General features: G+C 44.7%; 1 protein-coding gene across 7 annotated transcripts in view; it reads left to right on the forward strand.

The window, feature by feature from the left end:
* The window catches only part of PIP5K1C (phosphatidylinositol-4-phosphate 5-kinase type 1 gamma), a 139,054-nt gene extending 122,050 nt beyond the window's left edge, over positions 1-17,004 (forward strand). For 2 of the 7 annotated variants that reach the window (XM_020969193.2, XM_020969192.2), the window contains 5 exons: positions 2,985-3,089; positions 5,099-5,210; positions 7,593-7,670; positions 10,991-11,074; positions 11,431-17,004. In XM_020969193.2, coding sequence (XP_020824852.1) covers positions 2,985-3,089; positions 5,099-5,210; positions 7,593-7,670; positions 10,991-11,074; positions 11,431-11,433 — 382 coding nt within the window. In that variant the 3' untranslated portion in view covers positions 11,434-17,004. Of the gene's footprint in view, positions 1-2,984; positions 3,090-5,098; positions 5,211-6,144; positions 6,198-7,592; positions 7,671-9,468; positions 10,352-10,990; positions 11,075-11,430 lie in introns of all 7 variants that reach the window. The other 5 variants (XR_013486417.1, XR_002321122.2, XM_020969195.2 and 2 more) reach the window with 5 other exon arrangements.
* Positions 17,005-21,202: the final 4,198 nt, after the last annotated feature.

Below are 21,202 nucleotides of genomic sequence, written 5' to 3' on the forward strand. Positions count from 1 at the left end.
CTTCTCCATAAGGGTTGGGAATGATGGTTCTAAGCAGTCGTGGTCAATTTGTCTGCCCCACTTATCATGTGACCTTTCTCTGGGGTGGGAAAATTGTCATTCTAGGACCTCAGAATCACAGAATTTCAAAGCTGGCAGATGACCACAGAGGTCATCTAGTCCCAACTTATACCTAAACAGGAATACCCTCTTCAGTAGTTCTAGCAAGTGTCCTCTAGCCCTTGCTTGAAGACATCCAGTGATGAACCACTACCTCAGTGGAAGTAGTCCATTACACTTCTGGATAGCTCTAGTTGTTAAAAATAAGTGTTTCCTGTCATCAGACTTAAATTTGATTTACAACTTGTGCTCATTGCTTCCAGTTCTGCCTACTGGGACCAAACAGAACACGGTTAATCCCTCTCCCAAGTGATTGCCCATCAAGTACTTGATGACAGTTCCTTTCCGTCTAAGTCAGCTTTTCTTCAACTAATCATTCCCAGTTTCCTCAGTTAATCCTTGTGAAGCATGTACTTGAGGGTATTAGCCATCCTTAATGCCCTTCTCTGGACACTTTCCAGGTTATCAACAGTGTCCTTCCTAAAATATGGCATCCACAACTGCACACAATACTCCTTCCGTAGTCTGATGGGAGCAGAAGCTGTGGGACTGTCACTTCATCGTTCCTGGGTGTTCAGCTTCTTGTAACACAGCCCAAGATCATATTAGCTCTCTTGGCTGCCCTTCTATGCTATTGACTCACAGTAAACTTGATAGCCCATCAAGATTCCCAGTCATTTCTCAGATGTCCTACTTTCTAATCATCCTTCTCTCATCTTGTACTTGGGGAGTGCATCCTGAACCCAAGTGTAAGGCTTTTACATTTATCCGTGCTATTAAATTTCACCTAACAGGCCTGGATTTAGCCCAGTGTTCTAGATTTTCAAGGTCTCTTCAAATCCTGACCTTGTCATCTAGTGTGTTGGTTATCCCTGCCAGCTTGTTGTCCTCTGTAAATTTGATAAGCACATCATATATATCTTCATCCAAGTTACTGATGCAAACGTTCATGAGTGTGAGGCCAAGCCCAGATCCCTGGGGCATTCCAGTGGAGATCTTCCAAGTTGACATCAAACCATAAATGGCTACTCTTTAGGCCCAGCCATTCAACACGTTCCAGATTCTTCTATGTATCATCTAGCTCACATCTCAATGTTTTCTACAAGAATAGTACAAGAGACTTGTGTCAGATCCTTTGCTAAAATCTAGGCAAACCAAACCAGTCTCAGTAACAGGAAATTCAGTTGATCAGGCATGACCTATCCTTGATGAAGCTCCTTTTGATCCCTGCTTCATTTTCTACATGTTCAGTAACCATTCCTTTAATAACATTCTAGAATTTTCCCAAGAACCAAAGTATAGCCCATTGACCTATAATTTGCAAGCTCCATTCTCTTCCCTTTTTTGAAAGTTGAAGTACTTGCCTTTCCCCCATCCTACACTGTTTTTCAAAGATCATAGATAAGAGCTCGGCACTCTGTCTCGTCTGCTAGTTATTTCAGTGCCTGAGCATGGTTGTCTGTGTATGTCTTGAACTCAGCCAGGACAGGTAAGTGCTGTCTTATCATCTCCTTACGTATCTTGGGTATTAAATCCCCATGAGCCCTATTCATTCCATCATTTCCAGACCAAAGATCATTCTTTGCAGAAAATAATTGAAGAAAGCTAAGAATTGAGTAGCTCTCCCTTCTATGCACCTATAGTTGACACCTGCCTAACCCATCAGTCACTCCATACAGCAGGCCTGTCTCTTTCCTGATCACCATCGTGTCCCTAACAGAGCTTAAAAAACAAAAATTCTAATCCTTTTGCCATCCTCAGCTTTCCTTTCCAGCCTCAGTTCCTCCTGAGCTTTGGCATTATTGATATGTTCCTTACCAAACTGTGCCATGCTTTTGTATTCAGCTGCTTTTATTTCCCTTGTTGTCCATGTCTTTTTAACATTTAAATTGGTTACTGAATTCCCTATATGCTCACATCACACTCTTTAGATAAATCTCCTTACGATTTTGTAGCAAATGTAGCTATTCCAAGTGTTTTCCCATTTCTGTAGTCTGTGGTCTGTGTTCTAAGGGCTCTTCTGGTTCTGACATTTAAATTGCATGGGTTCTGGCAGAAGGTCCACCGTGATGTAAATCTTAAAGATGGGCTGCATTCTAGCTTCTCTTAGGAGTCATGCATCACTTTGTCATTCATTCATCTGTCTCAGCCCTGTTTTAATCCATTTTTATTCACTGCCTATACCACCTAGTGGGATAGTAAATTGATGTAGCAAGTTTATGAACTCATGTAGGAAGCAGGATTTCCTATGTCATCCAAAACTTTCTGTGTCTAAGTTTCCAGAAGTTGCCTCCCATTTGGAGAGCTGCTCACCTTATTACCACTGGTCATGATTTTATAGATTTCCATTCGTGTCCTTCAGCCTTCATCCTTCCAGACTAAAGAACCCTAATCTTTTTACTTTGTTCTCATATAACCTTCTGCATCAGCCTTCTTATTTTTCTAGTCCCAGTCTAACCTTTTGGGTGTACAATGACTTGGGTCCTAAGGATCACTCTTCAGGAACTAACTGAATCTTTTGTATGCTTTCTTATAAAGTTCAGGCTAGGGCTCCAGCAACTATAGTTCAGCTAACTGTTATTTTATGACAGCTTACCTTCTGAGAGAACCTCTGTAACCCATTCAGGCATATGCACTTTCACCTTAAGACAAATTTCTCCATTAGCTGGGGAAGAAAAGTTTCTCACTTCTCTTATGGGGCAGACCATAGATCCAGCTATTATCCAAGAAGGCTCTGAAGCTTTGGAACCCTGAAAGCAAGGGGGACTGGTTCATAGAGAGGGTGTCCCTGGAGGAAAGAGGATAGATGGTCACCTTCACCAAGTTTTGTTTATGGGCACCTACGTGGGGAAAACCTGAAGATTTGGTCTCCACTGGCCTTCCAGATCCCATGATGAAGTCCATGTGGAAGAGGATCTCCAGCAGATCACTGTTGAAGTTGAATCCAAATCTAGCATTGATGTCATGGCTCCCAAGGAAGAGGCTACAGGGTAAATATTGGATTACTAACAAGGATCGGGCAGAAAGCCATTGGCTTTGCAGTGGTAGGAAATCTTTATCCCTGCCCCTTGAAACATGCATGGTGTTAGTCACTAGCAGTTACTGTGGGTATGAGAGAGCTTCCTAATCCTATTATCCTCTATAACTGCATCCCAAAAGGATCCTTCCTCAAGTGAGAGAGGAGTAGGACCCAAAGGATTCAGCATCCCGAGCAGAGTTCTTTTTAAAGATGGAACAAACTATAATTCCCCACTTCAGTGTTGTTAGCTTTTTGACTGACAACTGAAGTTTTCCTTCAGGACAACTTGGGTAACTAAAGAAAGTTATAGACGAACTCTGTTCGTTTATTGTTTAGTCATTTTCATGACCCCTTTTGGGTTTTCTTGGCAAAGATACTGGGGTGGTTTGCCATTTCCTTCTCCAGCTCATTTTTACAGATGAGAAAACTGAGGCAAAGAGGGTGAAGTGACTTGCCCAGGGTCACACAGCTACTGCGTGTCTAGGGCCAGCCTTGAATTCTGGTTTTCCTGACTCCAGGCCTGGCACTTTATCTGCTGTGCCACCTAGTTGCCCTAACTCTATTCACACTTAGGCATTCTATCAGGAAAAAGCCTGCATATTATAGTGGAAAGAGCCAGACTTTATATCAGAAGACCAACTCTAAGCTTGATTACCAATCGTATATGATTATGGGTGTGTCAGTTCATCTCTTGGGGCATCTGTTTTCATATCTGTAAAATATTCACCCCACCTATCTCATAGGTCTGTTGTGAGAAAAGTTCTTTGTAAACCATAAAACACTACATGAATGTGAGTTATCATTACTATTCATTGGCAACATTTACTAGAGTGGTACTCAAAGTATGGTTTGTAGACCCCTGGGCATCTCTGAGGCTCAGGAAGTCCACAAGGTCAAAACTTTTTTAATAATTACATTAAGACATTATTTGCCTATTTGTCTATATGAAGCCAGACTTCCTTCATATACTTCACCCAGAGCTATACACACAGCACCAGATTGAATGCAGAAGCAGATATGAGATTCCACCTGTCTACTATTAAGCCAGACATTAAAGAGATTTGTAAAAAATGTAAAACCATGACAGTCTTCTCACTAGGCTTTTTTTGGAAAATACAGTTATTTCATAAAAGTGTTATTTATGTAAACAAATAGGTTAATTGTTTTTGTTTTAGGTGAGTTAATAAATATTTTTAAAATTTATCCATTTTAATTTCTAATGGTAAACAACAATAAATATAACTCACTTAAATGAAAGCTGTGTAGGGTCCTTAATAATTTTTAAGAGTATAAAGGAGTCTTGAGATCAAAAAGTTTGAGAACCTCTGCTTTAACCTAATGCCCTCTTTTGTCCATTTGTAGGATGCTTTTTTTTTTCTTAAGTTTTGGTTAGCAAAATTTTATGCCACTTACTGCATGATGAAAAAAATAAAACAAATTTTGGCTTAAGAACCAATTAATCAACAATGATATGTTGTTAATACCTCAGGTACATCTTTACACATTCCAATACTACACACATTCCCATTTGTCCTCCATAATAAGCCTTTGGAGATATGTTTTATTATTCCCATTTTACAGAGGAAAAAATTGAGGCCCAGAGGGGCAGTGACATATTCAGAAACACACAGTTTAGTAAGAGAACTAGGACTTGCACCCAAGTACTCTGATTCCCAGTCCCTCTTACTCTCCTTCACTGCAGCTCCTGAGCCTCTCGTGTATGCTTGGTGCTAGGCACTAGGTTAGCAAAGAAAGAGAGCTTGATGAGAAGTTTGTGCATGAGGTGGGGCTGTCATAAAGGATGGGGGAGCAGAGATGGGGAACAATAGGAGCGAAGCTGAACGTACAGGGAGATGGCCTTCCATGCTCTTTTTCAGGCCAATATTCTTGGGTCAGCTCATTTTCCCCCGCCTAGGCAGTGCCTCCCTTCCCTGTCCATCCCCTACTCTGCCAGTCATATTTCCCACCCCCTGTATACAGGGAAGAGGCTTCTTCTGCCAGCATTATGGTCACACCCCCGGCCACCGTGGAAGTGGAAACCGCCAGCCAGGCCTCAGATGAAGACGAGGCACCTGTCACAGACATCTACTTTGTAAGTCTCTACTGTGTCCCCCTCAAGGGGCCAGGCTTGTTTACTCCTCTGCCCTCCTCCCATGGTCAGGGAGGGTGGTTTAAGAAGGCAGTTTTAAAGCCCCTGGGTATCTGTCTCCTCCCATAAACACCACCAGTTTAAAATCCCACAGCAAAAGGAAGTATCTTCTGAGTGGAAACTGCCCCAGAGGAGTCCTCTCCGAGACTAAAAGCTTAGCCCTTTCCCCACCACATATTGATTACCACGTAATACTTCTGAAGACATGTGCATATGAAGAGAGCCTTGTGCTGTATTAAAAGTTCAAACAATGCAGCCTGGTGCCTTGTCAGTGAAAAAGGGCCCACTTGCCCCAGACACTAAAGTATTTATCCATATTGGTTTTCACTGAAGCAAAGCTCTCTGATGGATGGGACCTTGGGGCATGGTTAGGGACTCAGGACAGAGCTAAGCAGATCCGTGCTACCATGTCCTTCTGAAAAGAAGGCATACAGCACTGAATAACCGTGCTTATTCTTCTTTAGTAAATAAATGGGAGAGGCTAGCATCACAAACATGAAACCTCAGGTACTCTGAGCCACTCAACTCTAGTAGTTTGGGGACCTATGTACATTTCTATGAGCCTTAAGATATCGTAAAGCAGTTTGTGAGACTGCTAATTGACCAGCTCAGCCTGTTCCTTGGGAAAAAGTGAATGCGCCTGAACCTGGTTGGGTAAAATGGGGTAGGAGTGGGGTTGGGGTGGAGGAAGGTCCAGGAGGAAACGGGAGGGACTGTGGGGAGGGAGTAATGTGCTTCAACTAAAAGATCTTGAGCTGTCAGTCATATGATGTTGAAAATCAGCCCCAGTTCATTACCTTCAGGACGTCTTAGGCTGTGGCATGGTGAGCTGATTCCCAGCAAGGCCCTTGACCAATTCTGTTCCCTTTCCCTGCAGGCAGATGCATTAGACGATACCGAGGAAGCCTAGTTCTGAGACCAAGGGAGTAGGTGAGGTGGTCTCTGGGTGGCAGGAGAGGAATGGGGTACCCCAGGGCTAGTTTCCCTTGGGCAATTCCTCACAGCTGCCGAATACCTTGCTGAAAATTTTGGGAGGGTTGGGGTTGTCCAAGGGAAATGGGACCTGCTCTTGAGAATCCAGCCTTGGGCTGGAACAGGATTAAAAAAAAAAAAAGACCATCTGTCCAAAGCTGCCCCCTGTCATCCCGGCCCGTCTGGAGTTTTCCATACTCATCTCTGCATTCCTACGTGGGCCCAGCATACTGGGCCCACACCTCCATGGCCAAGATCAGAGTCTCCTTCACCACCAGGAGAGCCCTTGGTCTCCAGGAGCCAGAGGCCTCCCCATATTCTGCTTGTCCTTCTGGGCACATCTCTTCCTCTCGTCCACGTGTGGCTCATCTGTTGCTGAGGAATGCCTGTCCACTGGAGAGGAAAGTGGCCTAGTCTCTGAAGCTTTGCTTCTGTGTAGTTTCTTCCAAGCATGCCTTTTTATACCCCTCCTGCTGCTTCTTCCTAATGCTTCCCCATGTTCTTTCTTTCTCTGGGAACTGGGGAGGGGCAGGGGCAGCTGACCACACTTTTTAAGTTGCCTGGCTCTCCTCTCCTGGCTAGAATGGGCTTCCTGGTAGCTCCCACGTGACTTTCTCTGAAGAGCTGCTCCTCCACTCCCACCCTGAGAAGCAAAGAATGAAGCTCTTTAACTTTGTATTCATTCCACTCTACTAGGTTCTCATCCTCATCTTCTGTGATTCTTTTTCCTCTTGAGCAATGGTCTTGTGTTTGATGTTATACCATCCTGTGTTTGAGAGAGAGAGAGAGAGAGAGAGAGAGAGAGAGAGAGAGAGAGAGTGTGTGTGTGTGTGTGTGTGTGTGTGTGTGTGTGTGTGTTTTTACAGCCGGATTGGGGCAGCAGGGGTGACTTGGAAGACAAGAAGTTCCTAGCAAAGTAATAATAAAAACAGTTGGTATTTCTTTAGCATTTTTCAGTTTACAAAGCACTTTCCTCAAAATAGCCTTTAAAAGGTAGGTAGGTAGGTAGATAAGTAGATAGGTAGGTAGGAAAAGGTGCTTGTTTGCCAAGCAGAGAAGCTGGTTAACAGAGAGCCCCATAGAGAAGGCCTGGGAGAAAATTGAGCCTCCACAAGATTTTCACTATGAAGTCAGTGTATCCAAGGATGTGCAGGGCAAAGGTACTTTCTTCTAGCCAGGTGGGGACTTTGCTGTTTCCATCATTGGCTCTGTCAACCAGCTAGTCCCTTGGGACCTCCAACCTCCTAGCCTACCTTTCAGCTGCTTTTCACCTCCTTGAATAATTAATTTATTTTCACTCCATCCTTTCTCCTCTGTTTCCTTCCTCCCCTCCTTTGCCCTGCCGCCATCCAGTTCACGGATGGGAGGTACTGGATTTACTCTCCCCGCCATCGCCGACTCCGGGCCATCGTGCTGTCCCCCTCCAGGACTGTAAGTGAACCCAGCCTTAGCTTGGACACACCAGATTGAGCTGACCCCACCTCAGCCAGTTTCCATTTTAACCATTTGGTACTTTTGACACCTTTTGACACCAGTACCCCCTCTTCTCCAAGCAGTACTAAATGGACTGCAGACTGATTACTACCTCCTCACCCCCACCCCTAGAGGGGAAATGGGTTACCTAGAAAATAGCACCTTGCCTATTTTGAAAGGCAGAATACATATAATTAAGAGATTAATTTTATCATTTCTGAATGATAAAATGAGTTTTAAAATGAGCTTTCCATTCCCAAAAAAAATCACTAAAAAATAACCTTTTTAGTAGTATTTTTTCCTCAAAAATACTTCACATCTTTCACCACAATACATGTGTAAACTAGGTGGGAGCAGGTTTCAGTAGCCTCACATTTTTTTCACATAAAGAAACTGAAGCCTAGGCTCTTCCAAGTTACCCAAATCCATGATGGAGCCTGGACTAGTCAGAACACATGTTTTAAGACTCTCAGGTAAATTACTTTTTCCATTTAGACCACACTTCTCTTCTTTTAGAGGATCAATTTAGAACCTGAGGTGGATATGCTTCTTGATCCAAGTCAGTAAATTTGCAACAGGACATGAGAAGAGGAGCTGCTAGTCTAGAGGTTTACTATTTATTTAATCAGCTCATAGTTTTGTTTTCTTTTTAATCAAGTAAGCAACTATTTACTGACGTTTCTGGTGTGCAACGCCGTCTGAAAAGGGTCAGCTGCTCCCTGCCCCCATATTCTTTACAGTCTAGTGGAAGAGAAAATATGTGTAAACAAAAACCGAACTAGCAGTACCCCAAAAAAAGTAGCTAATCCAACAGCCCAAGAAATAAGCCCACTGGATTAATTGCCAAGTGAATGGAAAAGACAGAAACAAAGGAGAGATTGGTGTGAGTTGGAGTTGGTCAGAGAAGGTATCCTGGAGGAGGTCCCTGGGGGCTGGTTCTTGAAGGATGCACAGGATTTGGATAGGTTCCCAGACTGTCAGAGCTGGGAAAGCAACATTAGAGATCACCTAGTCCAACCCCCTCATTTTACAGGTGAGGAAACTGAGGTGCAGTGAGTTTCAGTGACTTGCCCAAAGTCACACAATGGGTAAGTGGCAGAGCCAGAGCTCACAGCCAGATTTTCTAAGTATTTTTCCATAATGCTGTATATCACAGTGTAGGCATAGGAGCAGGAGCAAAAGTACAGAACTGGGAAGGCAGCAACCAAAGTCAAGATCACTTAGGTCAGTTTGGCTGAAGTAGAGGATTCAAAGAAGGTCAAAGATTAAGCATGGAAAGTATGTAGTTCTAAACTGGACTGTGGAAGAATAGAAGGATTTTTAACTTGGATCTTGATTATAATGAAATGAGTATGTGACTTCAGATCTTCCCCTTCCCCAGTTGGCTTACTAAAGACCTAAAGAATGAAGAGCTGGAAGCTTTGCACCTTTAGGTCAGCGGGGTCGTTAACACTTAGCTAGTCCTTTGGTATCTGAGAGAGGATCCCTTGCACCCTGATCTGGCTCTTACATGAAGTATAGGAAGAAATGCTAGAATCCTAGGTCTGGAGGGGGTTGTGTAGGTTTTAAAAAGCAGTATCAACAATCCAGCCCATAATATTGGAGAAATACAGGGACCTGAACCACTTTAAAAATAACAGTAGCCACCATTTACATCACTTTAGAGTTTGAAAAGAACTTTTTTATATCATCTCATTTGAAGCTTACCACAACCCTGTGAGGTATGTACCTCAGTTAATACTGTCCCCATTTACAGATGAGGAAGCAGGTTCAGAGAGGTCAGCTGGCTTGTTCATGCTCCAACAACTAATGTTGAAGGTAGGATGCAAATCCAGGTGTCTCTAGACTCTGTGTTCTGTGCTCACCGTTTCCACCACATTGAAGCTGAAACCCCAGCACCACGGGAAAAAGCAGTGCTTCTCTTCTACTCAAGCTCAGCTCTCATGACCACGAAGTTGGCCCATTCCGACCTGGGACTTTTCTTTACTAGGCCTGCTCCCAAGCTGTGGGGTGACAGCCGCTTCTCTCATCCTATCCCTGTCATCATATGTAAGGAAACTCTTAAGTGTTGCAGGGCCAAAGGCTATGATATGGCTGGAGGACATGGGGAGGAAGAGGACTTGGTATTTACATGGGGCAGAGAGGTCACCTGAAACTTGACCTTTCCTCATTCTGTCTAAGTATGGCTCAGGTGAGGAGAGAGGGGATTACAGTATTCCCACTGGAAGCCCAGTTTCCCTGTTTCCAAGGCAGGATTGGTGGGCAAAGCTGAGATGGACAGACTGTCAGGGATTCCCCTTCAAACTGTTTTGTTTATGTCAGGTTTAAACTGTGTTATTAACTATCCGGAGGGATCTCTCTGGCTCAGTATTACTAGCCAGGCCAAAACAGCCACAGTCCATCCCTCTTTATCTCATGCTGGACAGCCTAAGTTTCTAAGCCAGTGCCAGAATACTAGCTTTCCTTTTGACTTCAAGCTTCAATTAACAGGACCTCCTTCCCAGTTCCCCAGGAAAGCAGTTGCAGCAGAATCAATAGCTTGTTGGGCCTGATGTCACCTCTTAATTAAACACAAGTTATTACCTCCTGATTAAGAAGTAGAAGAGAAATCCCAGGTCTGTAGCCTGGTGTCACTACAGGTACAGTTGGGCACTCTGAGGAGGGCTCTTTAAAATTAAAAAAAAGTTCTCTTTGTTACCTTCCTTTTTGTCTCTAGTCTCTGTCCGCCTGCTGTCCAATGCGTTAAGTTAACTAACTGCTTCCTTTGCATACTCCCCAAATTAACCCAATCTACCCTGCTAATCTGTGCCGCCTTCCCCTGCTCTAGACAATTGCCACCCCCTTCCTCACTCCCATGCCACCCCCGTTAGCCTGGCATTATCAGGGAATTCACTTGATATCCTGGCACATCCATTTGCACAGCATTAAAGGTATGAGTCATTTAAATAGACAGTAACTTCTCAAGCAGTCAGCCCTGCCTTTCCTTGGTCCATTCTGTTCCAGGCTAAGCTTACTCTAGAATGGTTCCAGGTATAGGGACTCAGGTATGTATCAGCGCCGTCCTCTGGAAATGGGCCATATCTATTAATATGGTGAGAAAGGTCCCAAGAATGCAAACTCTTCAGAGAAAGCTGTTCTTTGCCTTCCGGTATACTTGTTCTTACTCTCGAGTTTCCTACTCTTTTATTTTCTCCTTTTTTTCTTTTCTCCTTTTTTCTCTCCCTTGCTCCCTGCTCTGCTGCTGCTCCTCTTGCACCTCCCCCCGCCGTCTCTGGCAGCCCACCGATGAGAGGAGCTGGGTTTACTCCCCACTCCACTATAGCACGAAAGTCCACTCAGTCTCTGATGATGAGAGCGATACAGTAAGTGTACCATAAAAGTGCCCTGGTGGGTTAGCAGGGAATTAGAGGTTGTCTGGCCTGCATCCTGGTTCTTGGTCACTTGCAGCCACTGACCATGTGCTCTTTGTGGGTGGAGACCTTTGGCCATCTCCCAGTCCATCTGACCCCAAGTGTTTCCTGGCTCTAAACATCAAACGCTGGGTAGTTCAAAGCCAGGATTAGACCAACGTAATTCCCACATTTCTTGGGGAGAGGGAGGCCATGAAACTATGGATTTGTTCCATCCATAGCTCTCCTAGTGGGTTAGAAACATGTGGGAAGGAGCCTTTGTTTTCCTCTTCAGTTCCTTCACATTTTTTCCCTTTGCCTCTTTGCAGTAATTTCTATGCAGACATGAAGCCTGAAGCCAAGCCTAGTCCCCTCTCCAGGTTGCCGTGTTACCCTTGTGTTGATATTCTGCCCATCTGGGCTGGCCATGAGGGAGTTTGCCGACTCACTGCAGCACAGGACCTTCTCCGCCAACTCGCATCCCACTGGAACCCTGCCTGAGCCTCCTGTCTTTGACCTTTCTTCCCGCTGACCAATTCAACCATGACCATCCTGGGACCAAAGGCAGTGACTGAAAAGACACAACTCCCTAGCCCAGAATGCCCAGAAGAAAAGAAATCAGTGGGGTGAAATCGAAGTGAAGGCAGTTTTCCCCCTGGGCACTCCTGTAAACTACCTATGAGTGTGTGATACTGTGAACCTTTTTAATTTTTAAATCATGTATTTATTTTGGGTCTTGAATCTTTGCACACAGACACAGCAGCACAAATGTGCTTTTTTTTATCTGATTAATTGCACTTTCAGTTCCTCTCTGTACTACATGTATATCATGAGATCACATGAAACCTCACTGGAGTTCTTGAGAGGGCAATTCACCTTGGCTTTGTGGGTGGGCTGGCTATGGGTTTCAGTGTGTGTTTGGTCAGGGGAAAGACAGGGTCCTCTACGTGGCACCTCTGTCTGAAATCTGTGCTCCAAACCTCTGGACTACCGAATTGCCGGTGACCTGTAAAGTGAGTCGGGTCATTGGCACAGGAAAGAGGGAAGGAATTATTACTGTCTTTTCCTCATTTATACAGCATCACATCCCCTTCATCTTCCTCAGCATTCTGAGAATGCTCTTATGTGTCAAGACATTGCTGTCCCTATCTTTGTACGGATTGCTTAGCCCCCTGTTGGAGCTCACTGAGTCACCCTCTGCATGGCATGGGCCTTCTAACAGGCATCCTGAAAAAGGAATCTCCCCATATTTCTCTGATGTGCCCTGGGGCGGGCAGGTGTGCAAGTAATTGCTGCCCAATCTTTGGGAATCGCGTCTGGATGTCACACCAGCCCCCCTCCCCCCTCCCTCAATTCCACATGGAAAAAAGAGAGATTCATCCTCTCTGAACATGTGCGCAAAACAATCAGGTGACTACCTGTCAGCAAGTCAGCCAACAACTTCCATCCACGTCCTTTGGAAAGAGTCTCACTCACTCTTTGAAGGCCCTGCTGGCTCCCGATCTTGTCTAGAAGTAGCATGGGGAAGATGGAGAAGGCACTATTTATATTGTTGCAAAAGAGCCTTTGGCATCATGTCCTCATCCAGAATGACAGTGTATTCCCCTGCTTTATAGAAGTAGAAGCCCGACATGAGATATATGCCTTGATCTGAAGGTAAGGACTCGGCTTTGGTAGAAGCTCTTGGTAGCCATGGCGTGTGGCAAGTTTAAGAGCTCTGCCTTTGGATTTGGAAATGGATTTATACCCCCTTTCTCTTCCTGCAGATTTGGTTCCACTGGCCAGAAGGGAAACATTTTGACATCACTCACTGGCTCAAAGATCACGATTTTTGAAAGTGCTGCTCTTGAAATATTGATATGTTCTACCTGGTGCTCCTGAGGTGTAGCATTCCCTAGGAGACTGACCAAGGGCTCAGAGAGTCCTTATGTCTGCCTCACCTCTTTATGGCCCAAAGTGGCTACCCCTCTGAGAGGCAGGAAGGCTATTCCTTTTAGTCAGAGCTAAGAATTATGGACTTCTTAATATAAATATGACAAATTACTTGGATTCCAGAAGAGACAAAGGCAGTGTTGGGAAATTTTTCCACTGGATGTTAAAGCAGTGGCTTCACCAAAATGGGTAAGAGGTGGGCAGTAGCAAGGAAATCAGGCCATTGTGCACAAGAGACTTGATAGGGTGGTTTGTAATTAAAGCAAGGCATATTTATTGAAATGGCAGTTGAGGTCAGCAACAAGCAGGGCATTAATCCTCTTTACTATTCAGGAACTTCCAGAGACGCAACCCCAAGAACCCTTCCTACTCCACCACCTTTCCATCCAGTTGCATGTATGTTGCATGTATGTCTCTGGCAGGCAAACTGATTGACGTCATTTGTTAAGGGCAGACCTCAAAAGCTTTACCCAGAGCATATGCAAGTTGTCATGACTAACTATGTGATTACTTACCCCACCCCGACTAGGCCTGACAGGGAAGGAAGCAAAGGGTCCATTTATTGGTCTAGGCTCTCCCTGCTTTGAGATTCTTTGTCTACACAAACAACACGTAAAGTAAGGGTTAATGACTGGTTTTGTTATTTTTGATGGTAGGGGTGAAAAAAAAAACAACAACCAAAAGCTATTACTGTGTAGATTAAAGAAAGCAGACACCGTTCTTTGGGAAAGGAAGAGTGAATGAAGAGGGGGCACTGCCAGCCACAAATAAGGAAACAAATCTAATAGTGCAGTAACATTAATTAGAACATTTTTCCCTGGATCCTACATTAGAGTTGTTAGAAGCATGACATTCCATACTAGTCTTTCCAAGTTGAAAAGAAGCTGATTTGATAAATCCCCTTTGCCAACCCCCTACTCCCCTCTCCAACCATTGAGTAGTACTTTGTGTATGTGTTTATGAGGTTTTTAATCTTCCGTTAGCTTCCTGTCACCTGCACTCCACTATTTGATTGCACTAATCAGCAGTATCTTGTAGAAGTTAGCCTAAAAGACAGGAAGGTTTGGGGAATGCATTAATTCATGATGGAGTTAGGGTAGCCAGGGAGGGAAGCTGGGGGAATCCGTGCAGTTACCCTTTTCCTGGTCTCTTTTGAGGAGGTTTTTTTGTTGTTTCCTCAACCCTGTCAGAATTTGCAAAGTCAAATGTAGTGGCTTGTGAAAGTTGTAAGGCACCTCCTTCCCTGTTATTTTCTTTCTGCCACTTCGTAGTGTCTGAAGAATGTAGCTTCCTTTCATCCAGACCTATTACTCTCTACACGATGCCCTAACACCGAGAGTATCATTAAAATCTGCTCCCATCACTGCTCACCGTACACACCCTCCCCTACGAGAGGACTCAAATCTAAATCCTTGCCCCAGCCTCTTTTGGAGGTGGGTTTAAATATAAATCCCCATTCCCTTTCCACCAACTCCCAACTTTTACATTACCCCAAGAAATTGTGATCTTAAGTCGTGTTCAGGGAAGCCCCATTGGGCATGTTAGGCTTTGCCATGAGTTACAAGGTAAGGAAAGGGACCTGTGCTTCAAAATCAGGGCCTCCTAGTTTACATTCATCAAACCAGCATGGAATGTTCAAGTAGTAGTTAGTGGAAGGGCAAGAAATCAGAACTGGGAGGGAATAGATAGGAATTTATATTGAAGTACAGTAGTAACAAACACTCAATTTAGGCCTTTGAAAATTTCTGCTCAAAGAGTGAGGGAGGTGAACTATGGGGGTAGTCTCTGTAAGTTGTGGGATATTGAACAGCCTTGTATCTCTGGGTTTCAGTTCAGCCAAAAGTCCTGTTCTTGAGTCACCTCTGCTGGACCCCCTATACTATTTGCACAGTTACCTCTGTTACCAGAAAAACCAACTGACCTCATTTTGTGGCTGAAAGCTTATTTTGAGTTCTGTTGAGTTGAATACTGCACATACATGAGCTTATTTTCCATCCCTCGCCACCAAAGGAGACCTTGGTGATGTGGGGTGGGGTGGAGAAGCTAGCTGATTTGTATCTGCTACTCTCTAATCTGCATTCAGGAAAGAAAAGGGCTCCCATCCTGCCTTCTGGCAAAAGGAAAAGTGGGCCCTGGCCCACTTGGAGGTAATGGGGTTGTTGGGCATCTTGTACTTCAAATGGTGCATATTGGGGGCAAGCCCCCTGAGACTCTGAGGAGCTGTGCACTTGGACTAGCATAAATATGAATGCTGTACCCCAGTTTGTGCACCCCAGAAAGAGCACTGCACCTGCCAGGGATTGAACAGAAATGTTTATTGATTCCATTATGGAGTCCCCACAAAGGGCCTTTATCATCCTGATACAGTACAGTGGTTCCTTCTGACCAGTGCCCCATCCAACAAACCCAAGGAAGTGTCAGAAGGCCCAAGATGCCACCTGGGCCAGACCTCCTATTGATGGGCTACCATTTGAGGCCAATGAACTACTAAAGCAGTATTCTCCAAAGAGCAGCCCTAAGTGGAGCCTCTAAACATCTCAGGTGTTGAACACCCCCCCAAGTTAATTATTTTTCCCATAGAACGGAGTCATCCACAAGCAAGTGATGAATCCTGATTGTGTCGTGTCACAACTTGGAGTGGTCCCAGTTTTTCCCAGTCTCCCCCATCCCCCCACCCCAACACACTGAAATAATTTGCTGCCTATTGCCTGCACTCTGCACTGTTTGGCTAACCAAGAGGGAGAATACAAGAGTTCTTGGGGAGGAGAGGGAATGATAATGGACCAAGGGGGCAGTTTATCCTCCTGGGACCCTCTCCAGGGACTCGGAATAGCCAGTTTGCCCCCACTTGTCTTTAGATTCCCTGTGGTCTTGTCCTCCTTCCTCAGAAAGGCAAAACCCTTAACTCAGGCCTACGAGGTTGCTTCTGATTCTGGAAGTCTCCAGTTGACACAAGAATAAAAATACCTGCAGTCCATGTCATTTCTTGAGTCTTACTCTGTAAGAGTATCATGTTACAAATGTATGTAAGTAGGTATGTGGTTTATCATATATGGGGGGAGGGGGGAGGGGATAGAAAAAATCCAAACTTCTGTTAATAGTCATGTTTCTATTTTTGCTTTAAGACATGAAGGCCCTTTTTTGAAACCCTTTTTCCCCAGAGAGCTGTAAATTGATGCTAATTGTTCCTTTCTCAGTTGGCGGCATTAACTTTAGTCTTCGTTGAGGAGAGGGAGAAAAGGCAAGATCTATTTATAATGTCTAGTGAATGAATTGCCTTACCCCAATGAGAATGACTCCTGGACCCCTGATTGTTCTCCCTTGAGTGTAAAATCTGTACATAGTCTCCTGAATGACATGCATCCTCTCCTCACCTGTCTTGTCTCCAGTGGCTGCTATTGCTAAGAAGTGGATGGTGTCTGAATTCTTGTACTGTATAAAAGGCATTTCTCTGATATCATTTAGGCTGCAATCCTTCTCCTCAAAACCATCCTGAACCTGAACAACCCGACTTTAGCTAATGCAATACACGTGGTCACTGATGGAGCCTCTTCCACTCTACTGTTTGTCACTGCAGATGTGCAGCTTGTGTCCTGCTCACCCCTGGGTTACTCCTGTTTGTTCTCTCTACAGTAGCTCCTTGTTGGCCTCCTTCTGGTGGCAAAATTGCATTGATGTCTGACTGATCCAGTCTCACAGCGTAACTGATTTAAACCAACAAAAAACCTTGTGTGTCTTAATCCTCAAAGAGGGTTCCCATGTACTCAATCCCCCTTTTGTCTGGTATTTGACAATCGAGGCGTGGCCTCCTCTTTCACGCTGTCTCTCAACCCAGAACCGTGAATTCTTCTGTAGACCCTTGCCACCACTGCTGACACAGAATAACACTTGTATGCAAATCCCCTATCCTGATCTTCCCCACCTCTTTTTACTTTGAAAAGATGATCTCTAATAAATAAGGTGACAAAGCATTGGTCTCTGCCCCGTGTGTGTGTCTCTTAAATTCCTAGGATAAGCTTTCTTGATGTGCTGTGCAGTGTAGTTGGAAACATCACACCTCCTTTTGTTTGACTATTTGAAAGCACTTTCAGAGTCAGAGAATACCTGGGATGAAAGAGACTTTAGAGCCTACAATGGGAGAGCTGAAGGGGGCCTTGGAAACAAGCACATAAAATTGGGAGGAACTAAGCAGCTTAGGGATGACTCATTTTACCAATGGAGAAATAGAGGGGAGGCGGGGGGGGGGGGGGGGGGGGAGTCTTCTTTAGAGCCTTGCTGAGTTTGTGAGAGATTATGAAGGAACTAGTACTGAGTTCAAGACCTGCCTCTGCTATGTACTTGCCTTGTGATCCTGGCAATTCACCTAACTCTTCCACTCATCTTTAAAATGGGAGTGATAGATGATGTCCTATCTACCTTACATGGCAGAATATACAAAAAGCTCTTTGAAAACATTTTAAGTCTGAATATAAGCACTTGCCACCTCACAACACCAATCCCCCCCCCCATATTTATAAAGTGGTTATCATGCCCAGTTTACAGATGAGGATGATGAGGGGAGAAAGGGGGGGAATAAGCATTTATAGAGCACCTACTATGTGCCAGGCACTAAGCTAAGTGCTTTATAAATACCTCATTCGATCCTCATAATAATCCAGGGAGGTAGGTGCTATTATCCCCACTCTACAGTTGAGGTTAAGAGATTTTGGAGTTGCAGTATCTGAGGTTAGATTTGAACTCAGGGCTTCCTGACTCCAGGCCCAACACCATTCACTGCACTGCCTTGATGCCACTAACAACTTCTAACCCTCAACCACGGCACTACACTATACTAATCTATAATTTGATTTTTTATGACCTCTGCCTATAGCAGGAAGGGCTACAAAGATGAATGAGACAGTCCCTGATCTGAGGGACTCCTGGTCTAGCTTAGGGGACGGAATATATATACATGAAAAGAGATCTATCAAAGCGACCATGTAAGTTAGCACCATATGAGTGGGACAGAAATAAGGAGTTCTAGAATCTTAAAGGAGGGAAGAAGTGGCCCCTATGGCCCAGACTGGTTTAGAAAAAGAAAGGACTTAGAGGAAAAAAGGGCTTCAGCAGAGGCAGGAATGCATCTGGTGTACTTAGAATTTGAGAATTAAGTCCTACAGCTGAGAAAACGTGCAGGAAAACAGGAAAGTGAAGGTAAGAAAGGAATGAGGAGAGAGAACAGGCTTTTAACAGGAGGCCAAGGTAAAAGAAACCTGTAGCAGTGACAGCCACTGATGTGTCTGTGGGGAGAGGACCTGAGCTAGAGGCAAGGTGGTGGGTTAAGAGAGATTTTTATTAGCAATATTTAAATTCAGCAAAAAGCCTGTTCTCTAAAGTACCTACTATGTGCAGAGCATAGTACAAGATGCTAGAGAAGACAGTTCAGAAAAGACATAGTCTCTTGGCCTCCTCTTGGACATTAGTCTGATAAAGGGATGAGAACACTGTAAACTAATCCCCCTGACGGTAATTACCTTATTCAGAGCACTTTCAGGACTTGTATTTTAAAAGCATCTAGTCAACATGCCTGTGTTCTCTGCCTCTTAACACCTTCCACCAATTTTGTTCCCCATCTGGGCCCTGTACCCACTGTACTATTCTTGATGAGCTCAGTGACCTTGTAGCTACATTGAAGCCTGAAAAATCTTATCTATCCCCCACCCCAGTACTCCTTTCTAGGACACACTGTCCCCAGGTTGCTAGAGACAGACAGCAGCCACAGAATTAAGTCTGACCAAAGCCGGTAGTTTGGGAGGAAAGCATAAGGGCCATCCCAACCATAACTAGAGTTAGGGGGATGAGGCCCTGGCAACACAGCACCTAACTAACAAAGCTACCGGGGACTACATCTGTGTGGGCAAGTCACATAACGCTCTGGGGCTCAGTTTGCTCATCTGTAAAAGTGGTTTGGACTAACTGGCCTCACCTCACTTCCAGATCCAAACCTATGATCTTACAAGTATACAATATTACATATTCTGTTCACTGCGTTGCTTAATTTGAGTTAACACATTTTCTGTTACTCAGGAAGGCTCACTAGGTTTGAGGATAGGAAGGAGAGGGGTATATTGGGAAAATGACTGATGATTTAAAAACAGTAGGCATCAATAAAACTTTGACAAATTAAATAGCAAAATGAAGAAGCCACCTGATGGCAGCTTCGTCCTTCAGTGCCTGGCCCCACACTGCTCCCCTCCAGGACAAACCCTTCCCTCTCAGAGGGCTGGTATTCTGGTATCTCCCCCATCACTCTCCCCAACTGAAGAGGCCTCATCAGAAGACACTGGTAGTGCTGCTTGTTCTGTGGATCAAAATTGTTCACTACACTCTAAGAAGCCATCGAATGTCAGAGCTAGAAGCACCCTTGGAATATACAGCAAACACTCAAGGCTGAGAAAAACCTTAAAACATAGACTGGTGGGGCAGCTAGAGTAGCGCAGTGGATAGAGCACCCAGCCCTGGACTCGAGAGGACCTGAGTTCAAATCCAGTCTCAGATACATAACACTCACTAGCTACGTGACCCTGGGCAAGTCACTTAACCCCAATGCCTCAGAAAAAAAAAAAAGAAAAAGAAAAACCATAGACTGGTAAAGCTGGGAGGGTCCTTATAGGTGGTCAAGTTTACGTGAAGACAGCAAATAGAATAAGGGATGTTACTGACCTGGGGGCATGGAGAAGGAGAAATCTTATGGGAGATCTATAGGAAATTGATCCAAACATAATCAATCAACAGGTATTTATTTAGCATATACAATATGCCAGGCACTGGAGGTACAAATAGAAAAAAAAAAACAATCCCTACACACAAGGTGCTTACCAAGAAGGACATATGTTAAATATATTTTCAGTCATTTTTCAGTCCTATCTGACTCCTGATGACTCTATTTGGGGTTTTCTTGGCATGGCACTCTATCCACTGGACCACTTAGCTGCCCATATTTACACCACTAATATCAATAGCCTCCTAAATTGGCCTCCCAGTCAAAAGTCTCCAAAATCATTTTCATAAACTGCAGGCCTGACTGTATTACCCTCTCTTCCCGTCCTCTCCCCCCAGCAAACTCCAGTGGCTTCCTACTACCCATAGGAAAAAATATCTGCTCAAGAATAATAACAGCTAATAATGATAGATAATACGTCCAAAGCAGCGTGCTAAACGCTGGAGAGTTAAAGAAAGGAGCGAACAGTCCCTGCCCCCAAGGAACTCACAATCTAATGGAGAAAAAGCCCTGTTTTACTTTTAAAGTTGTTCGCAGCAGAGTCCCTTCCTACGGTTCCAGCCTCCACACACTCTGTGACGGGGATGAATAGGCCTTCAGGCTGTTCCACATGCTCAATACTGCATTTCCCCACTCCGAGCTTTTGCACTGTCTCTTCTGCCTAAATGCACTCCTCACCCCCACTCCTTCCAGGACTCAACACAAACTCGCCTTCTGCATGTTACTCCCTCCCCATCCCCCGGTTCTCTGCTCGGAAGACGGTGCGAACAAACCTTTACACGCGCACGCAGTCTCCTGTATGAGAATGAACGCAGACACTACACCGTTTTTGTCTTTCTACCCCCAGCCCTTAACACAGAACCTGGCACACAGCAGGCGCTTAATGAATGCTCGCTGATTGATTGGGAAGCGTGGAGAAATGGCTTTATAGGAAAAGATAAGTTTTGTTTCAGAGAGAAATAGTAGCAACCCACGGGAACTGCCGAGGTCTCCAACAGACGAAGTAACTCCTCCACCAAGTTCTGCGTGGAATTGGAGCCCAAGCCATTTCCCAGGACCCCGCCTCCCGGAACGTCACTTCCGGGTTGTTATCCTCCAATGGAACACTCTGCCTGGCCTCTGGCAAAAAAAAAAAAAAAAAAAGCAAGGAGCTAGGACTGTTCGAAAGAATGCCTGAGAAAAGTGAACCACAAAGAGAAGGCGGCCTGGGCCACGCCTGCCCTTACTAGGAAAAAATGGAGACCAATTGGAGGTGGAGAAAGGGGAAGGGGTAGTTCTGCTTTTTTGGAGGCAGCCAATTTGGGGTGTGGCATTTATTTATTTATTTATTAATATTAAGCAAACTGGCTCTGCCTAGAGCAGCCGCAGCCTGCGCCGGGCATAGAAGAAGGCCCTCCCCAGTCCAGGGC

The sequence above is a fragment of the Phascolarctos cinereus genome, unplaced genomic scaffold (assembly GCF_003287225.1).
Source record: "Phascolarctos cinereus isolate Bilbo 61053 unplaced genomic scaffold, phaCin_HiC Scaffold_4;HRSCAF=312, whole genome shotgun sequence".
In the NCBI taxonomy this organism is placed as follows: domain Eukaryota; kingdom Metazoa; phylum Chordata; class Mammalia; order Diprotodontia; family Phascolarctidae; genus Phascolarctos; species Phascolarctos cinereus.